Genomic DNA, 17,814 nt, shown 5'->3' with positions numbered 1-17,814 from the left:
TCAAACCCAAGACTAGATTTTTAAGCATTACAGAGAGCAATGCATAAGGAATCTGAAATTTTCCCAGCACTGGACTGTGTTACACAGCATTTCTTATTCCCATCCTAGAACTTTGTAATGGATTGTTGCAATCTGAATTCACGGCAGTTATACGAGTAGATTTCTTGCATTTATCAGAGAAGTGAACATGGACATGTCATACATCCTGGTTTTTTTTAATTTGGCATAGTACTACATAAAAAGAATTTCTGGTAACCTGCTCTACTACCAGTTTCTGATTTCTTTCTCTGACCTACTGCCAAAAAGCCTCTGAAAACCTTCCACTCACCTAAGTCTTGTTCAGCTGAGCTGTCTTACTCAAACTGCATTATGTGCTTTTGAGGAGGGGGGCAAGATGAAACAGAACTAAAGGTGTGTTTGATCTGTTTAACTGAAAGTTACAAGGGTAGGAAAAAAGAAATTTTTTAAAAGAAATGAAAACCTTGGTTATTTTACAAGCACTGAGACAAACTACATCATGATGTGATATTTAAAACATATTCCGTTCCAGAAAAAAAAAACCCTTAAATCTGCAGAAGCCACATTTTAAAGAAAGGGCTTGGTGTCGGTTTTGTGCTCACATCTTCCTTTATCAGCTCCTTTTCATCATCCTGGCTCGGTGCCCATGTTTGACACACCAGTACAGAAGCAATATGTAGTGAGTGAACACAGGTAGGATCTCCTGACAGTACCCAGGGAGTTCCTTGGTGAAACCATTACAGTACATTTGCTGGAAACTCTTTTAACTCATGGAACAACCAGTACTGGCACCTTGATGCCTCCTGCAAGTCATTTGTTAGCAGGAACAGTTTTTCTGTGCTGTTTCTTGCATCCTGGATCTGTGAAAGTTCAGTTGTCAAAAATAAATATGGCATTTGCAGCAAAATGATTTTTTGTATTGAATCAGCAGGTTAACTGTGCAGAACAGCTTGAGAGGTTTTGCTTTACTGAAGCCACAGAAGCACTGATTGTTTTCTAAAATGCTGTGGTTTTACTGTTGTTTACAGTGTTTGTTGAGGAGCAAAAGCTATAAGAGGAAACACCAGAAGTTTCTCCCTCAATCTTAGAACTAGACATCTGTTCTCTGTTTTCAGTGTAGGTAATAAAAATTCCCTGCTAGCACAGGTGCTATGCATTCTTTTCCAAGAGGAAACTCCCTCATCCCTCCTTTTGTGTATAATAAGCAGGTTGTGTAGATTAGCATTGAATGGCATGGAATTTTATACAGTGCACTACTGTAGTGAAATTATTTCTTAGAATAATTTTGAAGATGTTGGCACAGCTGTTGTTCATATGAAATATATAGCTATTTACTAGCAGGTACTTGATTTACTAATAGGTATTGTTAGGATTTTGTAGTACTTGAACCTTGGAATGGGTTTAATTGGGGGATTTGTGTAAAATAATTATGTCCCAGACTTTTTTTTTCTGAAGAAAAGGTAAAGAAGCAAAGTAAAAGATACATAAAATGTCATAATTCCCTACCTAAGACATCTGATAAAATGTGGCAATTTTGGCAATAGGAAAATAGAGATACTTTCAGGAACTGTTTGTGATAACAGAAAGACTTTTTTATGCTACAGTGAAACATCAAACTGAATTGAAGCACTGAATTCAGTTATGTCACATAAAAATACTTAGTCTGATCTAAAGATCGGTCCTCTGAAAAGTGGATGGTTTCCCAATATTGATTTAGCTTTTCTAAGCCAGAAAGTTTTATTATATCTAATTCAATCCAAGGAAAAATAACAGCACTGCAAGCTTAATATTTTGAGGATGGAAAGGAAAAAAAGGGAAGCATTGTTGCCTTGGTTAGTAACTAAAGCAGATGGCTGGGTACCCAAATCTGCCCTCCCTGAAGGGCTTTGCCACATGTTCTGCACTAACACATGGGCCATGGTGGTGCAGAAAACAGAGGTGGTATTTACTCTGCTCCTGCTCCAAGGGGTCAGCCGTGGTTCTCTGTTCACAGAACAAGGACACCAAGGTCCTTGGCAGAGAGTCCTGCACTCTCAGAGCAGGTGTTGTCTGTTTGGCCTGGCCTTTGTACACAAAGGAGCACAAATGTCCCCTGCACGTGCTGGGAGCAATACAGATCTCCTGTATAGCATCACTGATGCTGTGACTGTTACTGCCTTTGCCTCTAACAAATACATAACATGTAGGGAGTGCCTGTATCATTACAAATGGAAGGTCATGAAGGTATGCAGTATAACAGCAAAGAAAAGTATATTTCGTGTATCTCCAATATTTTTGCTGTTCCGTGTTTAGCATTGCATTGATCTGGTTGGCAATTTCCAGGTAACTTCTACTGGTTTCTTTCTAGTCATATGCCTGGAGGAAAACAGGAAGATTTGCCCTGTTCTCATTGCCATACCTACTGAAGCTTTTGTGTTTCAGACCATGAGACACTGCTTTCACAGTCTAAGGAACTCATCTGTAATAGGAAGTATTTGGATGCACCAATCCAATCAAGCTGTTTAGCATGTGACAATGTGAGGGATGGCAGATTGTCCTGCTGGACACTTGAGCAAAAGTTTATACTGTCATCTTTGTCTTGTCTGGTGTCTCAAAAGAAAGAATGTGCATTTTAATGCTGCCAGTTCTATTCTTAATCTACTTGAACTAATACTTTCAAGTGAGCTTTCTAAAATGATGCCTATACGTGATATTTCATTTTAATATTTATGAGTATAACTGTGCAAGTCAGACTTCATTACCTGAGAGCAAAATCTCTGTTTCATACTACAGAAGTTGATCAGTGTCTCACCCAATCTCCCCAAACTCATCAGTTCAATGAACGTGCAGCCACCAAAGGAAAATGAGATAGTCCTGCTGAGTGGACTGACATCAGGAAGCCTGCAGGCTGACTATGAGGTTCCCCAGGTAAGAGTCAAACTCATCTTTAAGATCACATCATGCCTGTGAAGGATGGAATTTGGAAAATGGGAAAAGGACCCTGAAAGACCTGAGATCGGTTTGAGATGAGTGGAAGTTTGCAAACATACAAACAAGAGCGTTTGTCAGACAGATTTGTGTGTGTGGTGCACGGTGTGGGGACACACACCATGTAGACAAAGATAGCTGAGAGCTCCTGCTATTCCCTCTGGATCCTGCAGATGTCTGGCTTCCAGCTGGTAATGCTTTAAGCCACATTAGCACTTGATCCTTCAGGGGAGGCTAGCACTGGTGGCAGAGATGACTGATTCTTAACCCAGATTTCAAGAGTATCAGAAGGGCAGCAGAGGGCAAAAGGAAAGAGGCAACACTCCTGTCTATAGAGCTGGGCCAGGGCACAGCTCCTGCAGACTCCCAGTGGTCTTGCCACTTCCCACTTTCATTCCCAATTCATCTTCACCTCTCAACTTCATTAAAACTTCAGAGTTGCCCTGGAGTACAAAACTGTCTCAACAAATTTAAAATGAGAACAGGTATTGCCAGGTTTGTCTGCTGCAGATAAGAAAAGCAGGAAACTTTTTTTCACTGAAATTATTGTGTGTACAAAAGCCTTCCTGAAGCAGACCCCATGACAGCTGTATGGCAAAGATCACTGAATTTTATGGGGTACCAATAGCTGATCATTAAAGAGAGCAATTACCTGGTTATTGAGCTTTCTTGCCACTCACAAATAATGGCTGAATTTAGAAATGTTTAACAAATACAAGCACAAGGCTGTGCTTGTGCACAAGGCTGATGGAGCTCCAAACCCCACATCCCAAGATGTTGCAATAAACACAGGAAAGGTTTGAGACCCAAACAAGGTAGCTGAAATATCCAAGTCACCCCCATTTCCACAAGCCCACAAACTGGCAGCCCTCTCACAGAGAGCGGAGGCAAGAGACAGACAAGAACTAAATAAATTTCTGTTGAGCAAAGCTTTGCATTAAGACTAGATGAGATTTATTGGCCAGATATGCCCACATCCTATTGTTTGGCTTTCCGAGAAATTCATCTGTAAGGTGACTGGCAGAGTTTTTGTAAAAGGATTTTTATGTTGCTCCCTCCTCAAGCCATTTTCACAAACAGTGGATTGGGGAAAAAGCAGGGGAATGTCTGATCTAAGGCTGCATCTGTTTTTCAAAGGATTTTTCACAATATGGTGCATGCTCAAGCCTGATTCAATTTCATAGCAGCTATCTAATCTATCTTTTCTGTTATAACACACTAATTTATCTGGTTCTCTGTTCAGACACATTTTTTAGGTGGAAAGGAAGAGCAAGCTAATAAATATGCTAATCCAGCATAACACTCACCCCACTCTCTTTTATAGTAGATATTTGGATTGCATTCATAGTTAAAGACAAAAGGTCCAGGATAAGGTCACCTTCCTATGTGAGGTACTGTGCAAATGCCCAGGGGGTCCAGAGCATTTTTGCACAGCCTAAAACTTCTGGCTCAATCCAATCCAAAGTTGATCCCACCCAAGCTGGCTCTTTCCTGGGAGCCTGAGTTCAAAGAACAGCATCACAAGCTGCAAAAGTTGGCTCTAGTTCAGGGTACATCCATACAACAAGCATGGTCCCATGCAGAGACATTGCCTCAGCTCTGTTGTGTAAATGTCCAACTGTTTTAATATGAATAAAATGAGGATACAAGAGTTCCTTCCTCTCAATTTTTGTCCAGTTTTCAACTTAATTGTACAGCTCTTCTATATAAAGGCTAAGCACATTGTGCACTGGAGCCCCATTTCCAGTTGGGAGGCTGTATGGGGTTGCCTGAAATAATGGGGCTTTGGACAAAGAGGGAATGAGAGGAAGAGCAGCAGAGAGACAAAATAAAACGCTCTTTAAAAATGGTCTGCTGGAACATCTAATGGTGACCTGCTCTTCACAATCTTATCAGGCAGTATTTACAGGGCGGTCTTCAAACCAGCATTGCAACAGAAATGACCTTGAGAAGGAATTCTTGCCCACAAACAATTCCCTCCAGAGAGGTAATGCCAGGTAGTGTGAGGCCATTAATAACAGCATGTCAGATGACTAACACCAAATAAGTCTCTTCCATTAAAGCAACAAATTGATTGAAAACAAACAAATTTTCACTAAATTGCCAATTATCCCCTATGATACAGCTGGTTTCTCTACTAAAACCCTTGTATAACAAAAGCTGTCAGTCCAAGAAATCTTATTTTGGCATACATGTAACTGCACACTAACAGTGAAATGACAAATCGTATTGCATCTTTGCAACAGAACATTCCTGGGATATTTATAGACAAGAGAGCTTAAAATAAGTTTTATTTTTTAATTGAATAACTGTGGTTCTTTTCCCCTCTAGTGTCCTTGGCTGGCAGATGTCTGCTTGGTTCAGTGTGCGAGGGGAGACAGGAGGAACAGCGCAAGCTGCATCATTTTTGAAATAAACAAGTTTCTGATTGGACTTGAGCTTGTTCAGGAGAGGCAGCTGCAGATAGAAACTCGTGTCCTAAAGCCTGAGGATGACACAAACTGCTCTGTGTCCTCAATAGAAGAAGATTTCCTCACGGCCTCCGAGCACCTCGAGGATGACAACGAGGCTGATGAATATAAAACTGGTAAAAGCAGGGGGACTGAGCATAATTCTGCTGTTGGTCATACTGCAAAACAGCTATAGCAATGTACACAGAAATTGTATTTGATGTCAATTCAAGCATATATAATTTAGAAAATGGGCAGCCCTTCATATTTTTAAATTTTTGTTCAAAGACAAGGTACATGGCTGTGCGGTACTTTTACAGAGCAGTAATAGAGTACAAAGTTGTGCAGCTCTTCTAAAAGTCACAAGTTACTCTGCAAAAACTAATATCTTACTTTTCTCAACAGGTCATGAAAAATTAAATGTTTCAGAAGCATCTTCAGATGTCAAAAAAAATAAAGGAAAGGGATTTGAAAACATTCACTATAGGAAAGCTAGGTTGCCATTCATTCTTGAAGGGAGCTGCATTAATAAAGATAATGCAGCTCCTCAGGTCTCTGAAACTGTGAATGTTGTGTCTGAAGATGGCATCTCACAACCCAAAGATAAATCAGACAAGGAAATACTGTGGCAGAAGGAATTAGCTGGAAAAGATACTTCATCATTTAGTGCTACTAATTTGACTGGTGGGGTTGAAAACTCAGCACTCATGTTAGAAGATGTATCTGTAACCAAAATGGCTAAAGAGGAGCTGGAGCCTCAGGGTGACCCCACAACGAGACGCTGCAGCAAGACAGATGGGGGAGATCATGCAAGTGTCAGGAAAACTGATCCTCCCTCCCAGAATGAGCAGGCGACCACAGGTCAGTATGCCACAAATTTAGCAGAATCTGTTCTGCAGGATGCATTCATTAGGCTGTCACAGTCTCGACCCAGTTTCAGTGAGGAGGCTGCAGTCAGCATCTCTGTAGGAAGCCCCTGTAAGACAGAAGATGGATCTGCTTCCCGATCATGGAATGAACTCCCAAAGATCGTCATAGTGCAAAGTCCAGACAGTTCTGAGAATGTCCCTGACTGGCCAGGGGCTGCCTTCCCCAGCCTGAGCCACTGGGCTGAGGCAGAAAGCTCGGCTGAAGTTTCAGATGACTTTGAGGAAGAACATTCAGACGGGCATGACCAAAGTGCACTGGAAGTGGCTCTGGCTTGTGCAGCCACTGTCATTGGAACCATTTCCAGTCCCCAGGCTGCAGAAAAATTCCGCCGGGACCAGGAAGCCCCAGACTCGAGAAGTGGAGTGGTTGCTAATGAAGAGGTGCACGCAGCATCCTCCCAGCTCCCTGACGACTCTGCTGGCACAGAATACTCGTTCCCATCTGCGCTCTGTGGCATGACTCAAGTAGCAAGTGCTGTAGCCATCTGTGGCCTGGGGGAAACGAAGGAGGAGAAGTACCCTGCAACTTCCAGTGGACTCCTGTCAGCTGCTCAGGCCTCTGCAGCCATTACCCTGCATTGCAGCTTAGCTGTTGGGAGCAGCATGGACAAGCTGAACGAGAGCATTGCGGAAGCGCTTCTCAAAGAGGCATCTGTAATTCTGACAAAACCCAACACATACAAAAATGTAGGGCATTTTATGGAATGTATAAACGGGAAAATTATTGAAACAGCAGCAAGACCACGTATTCCACATGCTGATGGAGTAATCAGGGACGAACTCGCACAAAACTTATCCAATATCATTCTACGACATTCTATGGAAGAGGTTAGGAAGAAGAGACAGCTACAAGCGCACTCAGAGAATGGCTCAAGCACACAAGACATTTTCACAGAGACTGCAAACGAGTTGCTTTTTAATGTAATATATTTCACTTGCAAGAAGATGAATGACATAAGGCAAGTTGAAGAGTGTTCTCCTCTCTTTTACGAGGGCACAAAAGCAGAGAAAGTAACAAGAGCAGAAGGATGGCCAACACTGGTAGCAGCATGTGAAACTTCACACAGCCCCCTTGATCCCTCTGCTGCTAAGCCATTTGGTACATCCTACAGCACCAGTACTAGCAAAGACCTTGAAAAGGTCACAAGCACTTGCGAGAGTAATATCAAAGATGTAAATAGCAATGAAGGTTCCACACTGAATTCAGAACCAAGTGGAGATACAGGGCATTACACACTTGGTGCCAAAACATCTCCCAAGAAGAGATACCTGAAAAGAACTGCGCGAGACTGTTACAAATCCCCAAATCAGAGTAACAATCAGCAGAAAAAAGACTACAGATCATTTTCAGACAGAGAAAACACCTTTGCAAATAGTGAATGCAGGCACGGTGTTCAAGAACAGCTGTCTTCCAGTGCCACCATAAATACAGAAAATCAAGCCAAGATTAAGTGTGATTCTGTGCTAAATAATGATATTCAACTTAGCTTGTCTTTGTTAGGAAACCACGTCTTGCTTCCTTCTCAGCCTGCACTACAGGTGAAAAATTCAAGGGACAAATATTGTATAACAGACTTTGCAGAAGAATTGGCAGAAACAGTTGTCTCTATGGCAACAGAAATAGCTGCCATTTGTCTAGAAAATTCAAATGGCAAGCAACCCTGGTTCTGTGCATGGAAGAGAGGCAGTGAATATCTGGTGACCCAGAGTTTATCATGCAGAACCATGAAAAGGAAGAAGGAAACCCACACCAATGGTTCTGTGGTTCGGAAGCACAGGGCACCTCGGCTTAGTGAGATCAAAAGGAAAACAGATGAGCATCCTGAGCTAAAGGAAAAATTGATGAATCGGGTAGTGGATGAATCTATAAACCTTGAGGACACACCAGATTCAGTCAATCTCTTTGCGAATGAAGTGGCTGCCAAGATCATGAACCTCACCGAACTCTCCATGGTCGATAGCATCTGGCAAGGTCCAAACCACCCCAGGAACAGACTGCACTGTGAAAGGTGGAGCCGAGCCAAGGCCTCGAGCTGTGAGAGCATACCAGAGGAGGACTCAGATTCCAAAGCCTCTTTCAATACCCTAGGCCTCATGAACAGCTTTGGTCACTCTCTGAGCCAGACAAGTTCTGTCTCAAAGCAGTCTAGTTGTGAAAGCATTACAGATGAATTTTCAAGATTTATGGTGAACCAGATGGAAAATGAAGGAAGAGGTTTTGATTTATTACTGGATTATTATGCAGGAAAAAATGCAAACAATATCTTAACTTCTGCCTTGCAACAGGTAGCCAAGAAAAATGGCCATCTTAATGTAAGACCAAGCTGCCCATCCAAACAGTCCAGCACAGAAAGTATAACAGAGGAGTTTTATAGGTATATGCTAAGAGAAATCGAAAAGGAAAATAAAGATAACCCATCATCCTCTCGGAATTCTAAGGACTGGTGTGGCAGCTTGCTGGCTCCCTCCCTACGGTCACCTTTCTGCTTCAGGCAGTCGTCGATGCCCGACAGTAGATCCTCAGGCTCTAGGCTCACAGTGAACGTCCCAATTAAAGCCAATTCCTTAGATGGGTTTGCCCATCATCGCCAGGATTCCTTGAGTGTGCAGCCTGTCAGTACCGTGGCTTCTGCAGGGCTCTGCAAGTCTGACTCATGCCTGTACCAGAGAGGCAAGACTGACCAGATCACAGACATGCTGATCCACGAGACGTGGGCCAGCTCGATCGAGTCTCTGATGCGCAAGAACAAAATCATAGCAGATGAGGCAGAGGCTACAGAGGCAGACCAGTTTTATAGTGATTCTCCACCACATGTGGAACAATATGCAAAAAGACTGGCTGCAAATATTGTTGAAAGTGGTAAAAGTTTAATTGTTGTCCAGCAGGACTCCTTTGATTGTACAAGCAGAGAACACGTGCTGGAGAGCAAACGTCCCCAAAGCACAACCCAGATACAGCCCAAACCCAAAATGGAGGAAGTAAACTTGGATGAGAAAAAAGAGCTTGTGAAGAGCTCTGGAAGCCTCCCTGCAGGACAGCTCAGGGAAGTGCCTTTAATTCAGATAGAAACTGATCAACGAGACGAGCCAGATAAAGACTCAGAGTCAGCTTCATGTGGCCCATCTGGAAAGGGGCATCAAAGCAAAGAAAAGCCTCCAGAAGCTTTGGATGGGAAACAGATGGTTTCCAGCTCCCCAGTGAGTAGGTAAGTGACAAAAGAGTAAATCTGCACATTGCTTTGGTCTTTGGTTTATTTTCCGAGTAAAAGTTCTTTTGATGAAGGAAGAAGGTAAGAGTGGTACTTTTAAAGAAATAAGCAGACTAAGTTTTGACTAGTTTTCTTTTGGCATAAAACCCCCCAATCATGTATCACAGTGCTACTTTCTGGAGAAAACTTGTATTGAATATGACATCATGGTTTTAAGATTTAAATCTGATACTGCGCAGACACATTCTCTGTCTACAGACATTTAAGCCTCCCATAAGACAGGAAAGATGGACAAAAGCTTAAACTTTGATTTAGCTTAGGGTGATATCTGAACTAAAAAATAGATAAATAAAAATCAGTGCTAGTGTATAACAGAAGATAGCGGGATTTGACCTGTTGTTCTTTGCTATGCTTGTTACAAGTAACCTTTTGTGTACCTGGAAACAAGACCAGACTTCGGAGAGCTTGAAGTTTAACTTTGTGTTTGCAGTCTGGAGCTACAAGTAATAAAAATTCTTTAGTGAAGGAAATAAAAGAATAAAAGTATCCCTCACCTCTTAGTTCAAGACTTCTCTGGTAGAATTTAATAGGGAAAAGAAGAGCATTATCTCTTAATGCTGTTTCATGGAGTTTACATCACAGCTTACCGTCCTCTCCTTACAGCTGTACTTCCTTCGTAAGGAAATCTGCAGCTTGCTTTTGTGAGGGTAAAGTGTGAGCCAGCATGAGAGTGCAGTGCAAATGCAGAGGATTGCTGTAGGTGCTCTGAGGTGAAGGAAATGCTCTCTCTCAAGGCATTGCCTCTTTATCACTACTTCATCCTATCTGTTACTTTAGTGGTGTCTGAACTGCCAGTCTCCTGGAGCACTGCAGCACCCTGTGGTCTCAGAGTGGCAGGAAGAGTGCAGATGCTGGTGTTAGAAACCATTTTGTAGCTCATTTTATTCTAGGCAGTGCTGTGTTTCAGCATTTGACAAAGCTCTGCTTGAATGATAAAGCACAAGTGCTTTCTCACTTGAAGTGAGAAGGTAGATAGATTGTAAGTACTTCTCTGTGTATGGCAGCAATTAGGTGGGTAATTACCATGGTGTCACTAGTCTTTCATACTGACTCCCCCCACTACCTTCCTCTTCCCTAAAATGCAACCTGTTTTTAGTAAGATAAATTTAGAAATACACCTATTTGGAATCTTGACTGTTTGAAAAGGAAGTTATTTTTGCAGTTTACGAGCCCTTTCATAATTTTTCCTCTGCCTTTGAAGCAGAGTTCCCGACAGGGCTGTGACATTTAAAGCAATAGGATTGGTAGAGCAGCATTAGTAAGCAGAGGCTACACCTGCATGAGCACCTTTGCTCAGCAATGCCATGCAGTTCTGGTTCAACTTGCCTCCATTTCTGTGCTTCAGCCTCATTTGCAGCATGAACCTCAGAGTTCTTCCAAAGCAATCTCAAATAGAAGCTGCCCAAAGTGCCCTCCGGATGTACTCATAGCCCTGCTGGGAAGGCAAAGCCTCCAGAGGTTCTTCTCACAGATCTGAACCATTCATGGCATGGCAGTCTGGACTAAGTCTAGGCTGAAGTGAAAACCTAAAAACATATATAATGTAGCTGTAAAAGCATCAGTAGAAACCACTTGATCCACTCCTACTGTATGAAATTACTTGCTAGTTCAGATACAGGTACATAGGAATCCAGACAGAATATCAAGCAGGTATAGAGTCGGGGGGGAAAAAAACCATGCAGGCCTTCAGCAATGAAAAAAAAGATGTTTCTTGTATGTAGGCAGTGCAACAGAGCCAGTCCTGTCACAGTTACACAGAAACTGTTCCAAGTGCCTGTTCACAAGTGGGGAACTGTCAGTTCAAAGCATCACTGGTGCGAGATGTAATTGCATAATGAATCAAACAAAACCCAAAACGCCAAGATACATCACCCACACAAATCTCTTGCGTTTTGGACCAAGTATCAGGAGCCACCTGTCCTGTACTAAGAACCTGGGTGACACCCCTGCCCTGTGGCCTGGCTGCTCAGTGCCCACGTGTCAGTGCAGAGTCCTGAGGCTCGGGGGTTTGGCAGAGCTGACTGCCAGGGGAGCAGAGCCCCAGGAAAACAAGTCCTGTTCTCCCTGACGAGGCTGCATCTCTCTGTAATCCAGCATTAATGTAGCAACTTCTGAGAGTGAGAGCTTGGCAAAAAGAGATACCACGATGATATTGTCTCAGTTTATGCCTATTCAGGAGCAGTAGAATTTCTGGTGTCACCTCCTGCTTTAACCGACGGCAGATGCCTTAACCATAACTACAGATAAAGGTCTGAAGGCAAGAATTTCTCTAGAGAGATCCAGAGGGTTCCCAGTATAGAACATAACATTGCTTTAATCCCTAAATTCCAAATGCAGACTATCCAGTAAATAAAACTACAGTTTTGCTTTACTTGTTATTCTGGCACTACAGTGATATTGTTGAAGGGATTGACTGCTATTTTTATTTGTATTAAAAACCCAGTTTAACTCTAAAAATTTAGGGGTGTTTTTGCAAAAATATAGGGGTTTTTTTGTTTCTATATGTGTTTGTAAGAACATGTGTACATATACATGGCACACACATGTGACATATGTCAAGTGTGCAGAATTAGAAAGTATTTTTCCCTTAACTCTGTACTTTTTAAACTCAACCTGGGCCCCATCTTCAGTCTGGTTTCTGAATGTTGCAATATTTTGTCCTTCCCCTAAGCAGTGAAGATCCTAAGTACACAGCACACTCAGAATCATTAGTGATTCACAACCCACAATGCTTTCCTATTTTCACTTTTTTTGGAGCTACAGTTTTAACAAAGTAGAAAACACTGTCAAGAAACTCGTTCACCCATTAGCAGAACAGGGATTTAGCAGTAGTAAATATTTCCAAGAAACGCTGTCATTCTGCAGTACCATCTACCACATATTTCAACCACTGATTACTGAAGGGCATTAAGCAATAAACCTTTACCGTGATCAGATTTTTTATGCATGCTAAATATTTTTGTACAGGCTAAAACTTTTCTATGCATGCTTAAATCTAGGGTTTCTCTTTATAGCAGTCATAAGAAAGTCCTTTTTTAAGAGCCAGGCCGTATGTTCTACTGGACTCTCTATATAAGTTATAAGCGGGTCCAGTCTTCTGCATGTCTATAATTCTGCAGCTTGGTTGACTTTAATGAGCAGCATTGCCTGAAGATTGGTGGCACCATATTTGTTTGCCTATATTACAATATCAATGTGCCTTCCCTATCACCCTGCCAGCACCAGTCCTCAGAGCAGATCGGATGCTGAAGTCATAGGAGACACGAAAGCAGCTGAAGAATTTCCAGCCCATCTCAGCAGCAGTGAAGAGAGCACTGGCAGCTGGTCCCAGCTCGCCAACGATGAGGACAATCCTGATGACACCAGCAGCTACCTGCAGCTCAGTGAGCGCTCCCTGAGGTACCCACCTTGTGTCTCCTCACTGTACAGTGTGGTCTGCCCACCAAGCCCACCCTGCACCAGCAGGGAGAGGCAACAGCTCCAGATTTACTCAGAATACTGTAGAGAATGTCTAATGGCAGACTTCATTTCTTTATTTTTTAATAAGGGAAAAAAATCACCCACATTCTGATTCTCAGCCAGGTCTTTTTACTATTGATGAGTAGCTGGATTCAGACAAAGAAAAAACCTCCTGGCACCACTGAAGTGTCTCAGTCCTACAGCAAAAACGCCATTGGACAAGTTAATTGCCACAGTCTTTTTGATTTATTTGCTGTTGTTTGCATGTTAATTTGGCACCTCCTTCGCCAAGATTGACAAGACTGCCATTCCCACCAGAAATCTATGCACTGAGAACAAAGACTGAGCCCTGATTTGCTTAGACACAGGGATGCAAATTAACAGAGGATGACCAGTTTTTCCCTGAGTAGACATAAATTCAAGAGCTCTTACTGCTATGTTCTGATTTTGTTGCAATTCAAGTCAGGACAAACGTTTGAAAATGTTACTTAGTCCTTGGAGTTCACAGAGCGATAGTAGTTTGATTTCAACCCATTCACAGCATCAAATTGAGTACGGTTTTTCTTTCACATGCTCTTAGACTATGTTTTAAAATATTATCAAGTAATTACATCTTTCTCTTGAGTATTAAGATGACAAGGAGGGAAGACATTATGGTAATGAAGCAGGGAAAAGAAAGAGTCTCTGTCAGAGAGCACTGTTGGCTGGCTGAAATTACTGAACAAAACATGGCTTTCAGTGCAGCTCAACATTCATCCTGTTATTACAGCACCAACCTTTAACAGAGTCCTTGGTCTGAGAGAGCTGAAGTACTGTGCCTTTCAGCTCTGCACTAGAACAGAAATTGCTACAGCAAGTCTGAATGCATGGCATGCTGACAATGTCTCAGAACACCCTGATGGGGAAAGGAACTGTCTAATCAGTCCTTCCAATGTAGGGGAAAATACTATTAGTTGGTTTTTCAGTAAAAATTAAGTGGTTCACATTGACTTGTCACACAGAATTTATTCATGGTAATTGACTTGCAACCAGCAAATTCACAAGCTGTCCATGAGACTATTACAGTGTCTGCATAAACATTCACTGTCACATTTATAATGTTATCAAGTGAACTGGTAATATTTTCTTCCAAATATCCTCAAGTTTGCTGCTTCATCCTTGTGAGGAAGCCAAAGAGAATACTCCTGCATGTTTTTGGTCCCAGTGAGCATTGGCTTTGATTAAAATCTCAGTCTTTCAGAGTAGTCAGAAACATGAGGGGCCACCTCTGTACCTGTGGGTTCCATCAGATCCCAAACAGTGTTTGGGGTATGATGTAATACACTGACTCTGCTGCTGGTTCCCAATGTGGACTCACCCTACAGGTAAGTGTGTGATGGGCAGCCAGTGCCTTGCTTGAACTCCCTGTTCAGAGGGGCTGGATCTTTGCAAGTTTCTTGCAGGACATCTCTCTACCTGCTAACCCTTCTTTTCAAGGACTCGGGCAGACTCAGTTTTTGAGGCCAAGTGTTCATTGCACAAGCCATTCACAAGAAGAGAGTCCACTTTTTTTTCCCCTCCAATTTACAGCATCACTTGATGCATTGATACACTTGATACATGCTCAATCTAGAACTACTTGAATAAAAACCTCATTACTTTGAGTTGACTAGTGTGCTTCATTCAGGGAACCACTTGCTGAGCACAATTGATTTTATGGAACAGGGCTCCTCCCCACTTTGTTTTGTACAGAAATAAATTTTTAGAAGATGTATGGAGACATGTTCAGCACAGCTTGGCACTAATACTTAAACTTTTGCTTTGTCAGCAATGGCAACAGCAGTACAACTAGCAGTCTTGGCATTATGGACCTGGAAATTTATCAGGAGAACGTGCCATCTTCTCCTATGATTAAGTAAGTAGTCACTGAAGTGAGACTTGATGTTTAGTCCAATTTTAACTGCAAATTATTTACGCCACTAAAACCATGCCAAGCCCTGCTTTGCACCTGCTGCTGTGCCTGCCCATGGTTTCAGAAAAAAGCACATGCAGGTGTCTGTGCAGAGTGAGGGCACCAGACAGTGAAAAACTACAGGAAAACCTAGTCAGGTGGATCTCTTGAGAGCCCAGATCCATCAACCACCCTGTCTAGAAGACAGGTCTCTGTGGTATCAGTTTTCTGTCTTTGAACCTTCTTCTCTGATTAACTTCAAATATTATCAAAAATCTACTGCAATACCAAGGAAGGACAAGCAAATAAGGATCAATTAAAAGCAATTTAAAAAAAAACCAATAGCATTCTTTCCAATAATAATAACAATAATAATTTGTCCCATAGTACATCTTACCTATTGTTTCTGGGAATTTTTCTACTGAACACACAATTTAATAGCCAAGAGATGTGCAAAGACATCCTGCCTAAAGATCCTGGTACAGCCTGCCAGCTGGTGAATGTCATTATGCAGCCAGGGCACACCCACTGCACAAACATACAGACTGTACATCACATCCTAAACATGGCAACTTCCTGAAGTCAGTGACGCCAGAAAATTGTCGCAGTAAAACACAGACATTGGAAATTCAGCATTTCCACCCAGGTTATGAGACTTGCTGTGTCTTACCATAATGTCGTTTGCTTGTCATTATGTGAACTGTACAGATACACAGATCCTGGTGAAACATAATACATGACATAACTAATACTAGTACTTCATCATGCTGCAATACAGTTTTTCCTGATACACAGATTAAATAATGAAATATTCAGCATTTTATTGTTTCATCCTATGTAACTTTTCTCTTGCAGTTTTCTAGGTCTTGCATTGAGGGAGAAGTTTATTCATCATGAAGCAATGTTGTAGACTGTTCCTAAGTATGACTAATAAGCTTTGTTGTTGTTTGTTTCTAAGTGAATTAGTAGAAGAAAAGGTTTTCCTTAAAGAACAGACAGAAAACACTGAGGGTAAGTTGAACCATATCAATTAAAACATACAGTTTGAAGATAACACAGGTAATTGCACAGTAACTGGTGGGATTATTTCTCCAGAAAGTACTTCTGAGCTTTCAGTGGGTACAGCCAACTGTCAAAAGGACCTCCTGGTGATAAACTTTGATCTGGAACCAGAGTGCCCCGATGTGGAGCTGCGAGCTACCCTGCAGTGGATAGCTGCTTCTGAACTTGGAATTCCAACTATCTATTTCAAGAAATCTCAGGAAAACAGAATTGAAAAGGTAACGTTTACAGAACTCGGCATACTATTAATGTCTACATAATTGTAGCAGTTATGGTTTATTGAAGTTATTGATCTTAAAAGCAGATGCAAAAACATCTTCATTACAGCAAGATGGCAATGCTACTGTTTGTGAGAGAAAGGAATGAGAGGACAGGTGTGTGAGAACTTAAGGTATGTGAAATACGTAGTAGATTGTCTGTGGCATAAGAAAATGTCACCACGGGACTTTCTCCAAAGTCTCTACAGCATGCTTTGACAAATCTGTTCTCTTTTTCATGTCAATGATACATTAAATACTAATGCCCAAGGCAGAATTAACACAGTCCTTTATGTGGGTGCATTGAAAGGCTGCACATGGTTTATATGGAGTTTAAGTACAAAGATTTAAAAAATAAAAATAACATTTGTGTGTGGACATCACATGTACAACGTTCTGCTACTTGGTCACTATAATATGAGACATTGTTTGGACTCAAGATTTTCAGTCCTTATGCTGGTTCTGCCTTGCCGGTAACACCAATTACAGCAGCCTCAGGTCAGTGTGAACTTGTGCCCAGGTGCTTAGAAATTGCTCCAGCTGGGGATACAGCTTGTGAGAGCAGAAGTCTCTTTCCAGAGAGAGTGGACACAGATCACTGAGAAACCTCCTGAGGTGTTAGTCCAAGTCAGAGCCAGTAGCAGCACTGAAGTCCAAAACAGCCACAAGAAGTGCAAACTCTTTCTATGATCAGCTGGTGCTCCTTTGTAGACCCCACCAAAACCAACCACAGCATTTCAGGAAAGACTGAGAGACCCATTTCCAAGATCAGCAAGAGAGCTTAAACTTTAAGACTTAAAAACTTGTTAGTATTTAAAGTCAATTAATGAAAAAAGTACTACAAATCAGTATTTTGGTCTCTTATGGGAAGATCATTTTGAGTAGCAGAGATATTGTTTGATTTTCTTGAGTACATGCATTTGGGAATCATAAACATAATTTAAAATGCATTCAACAGCAACAGTCCAAATTGCATCTAATTAAAGAAACAGCTGTCAGCTTTACCCATGTGCTTTGGCAAACAGTTAATTCAATTGCAAAAATACACTAGAGAATAATGAAGCACATCCTGCCTACAACAGCACTCATGGAAATCACGTGCCTATTAAGTATCATTAAAATACATATTAAAAGTTTAGGCTGCAGTATGTAAATAGCAAAGAGTTACACTAACTAGAGACACAATCTTTTCTTTTGTGCTTTAAAACTAGAAACAGAAGGTGCTAACTAATTATTGTGAAATTCAAAGAAGTGAAAATATTTGCTTTTCATTTATGTGCTTCAAAAGAAAAAGGGACCAGATGGATGACCCTGTGAAGCCCATTATTAAGTACCAAGTGGACAAAACTCAGGATTTTTTTTACATCTGCTTAAGAACATATATTTAAACTCTGGCTTCTCTGGATTTTTTTTAAAAGGTCAAATACAGATAACTATGTGTAAAACACAACTATGATAAATGTCTTCATGTGA

At 41.5% G+C, this 17,814-nt stretch overlaps 1 protein-coding gene across 7 annotated transcripts in view; it reads left to right on the top strand.

Annotated features, from left to right (window-relative positions):
• LOC117000577 (SPHK1 interactor, AKAP domain containing) overlaps positions 1–17,814 on the top strand; it is a 63,452-nt gene that overhangs the window by 42,990 nt on the left and 2,648 nt on the right. For 6 of the 7 annotated variants that reach the window (XM_033068281.2, XM_033068280.2, XM_033068282.1 and 3 more), the window contains exons 5-11: positions 2,791–2,925; positions 5,317–5,572; positions 5,841–9,570; positions 12,853–13,032; positions 14,900–14,986; positions 15,981–16,033; positions 16,118–16,302. In XM_033068281.2, the coding sequence (XP_032924172.1) occupies positions 2,791–2,925; positions 5,317–5,572; positions 5,841–9,570; positions 12,853–13,032; positions 14,900–14,986; positions 15,981–16,033; positions 16,118–16,302 (4,626 nt within the window). The remainder of the gene's footprint in view (positions 1–2,790; positions 2,926–5,316; positions 5,573–5,840; positions 9,571–12,852; positions 13,033–14,899; positions 14,987–15,980; positions 16,034–16,117; positions 16,303–17,814) is intronic. The other variant, XM_033068286.2, reaches the window with a different exon arrangement.

Source organism: Catharus ustulatus, chromosome 10, assembly GCF_009819885.2.
Source record: "Catharus ustulatus isolate bCatUst1 chromosome 10, bCatUst1.pri.v2, whole genome shotgun sequence".
Classification (NCBI taxonomy): domain Eukaryota; kingdom Metazoa; phylum Chordata; class Aves; order Passeriformes; family Turdidae; genus Catharus; species Catharus ustulatus.
Note: the sequence above shows the minus strand (reverse complement) of the source record. Positions and strands in the feature narration are given on the sequence as shown.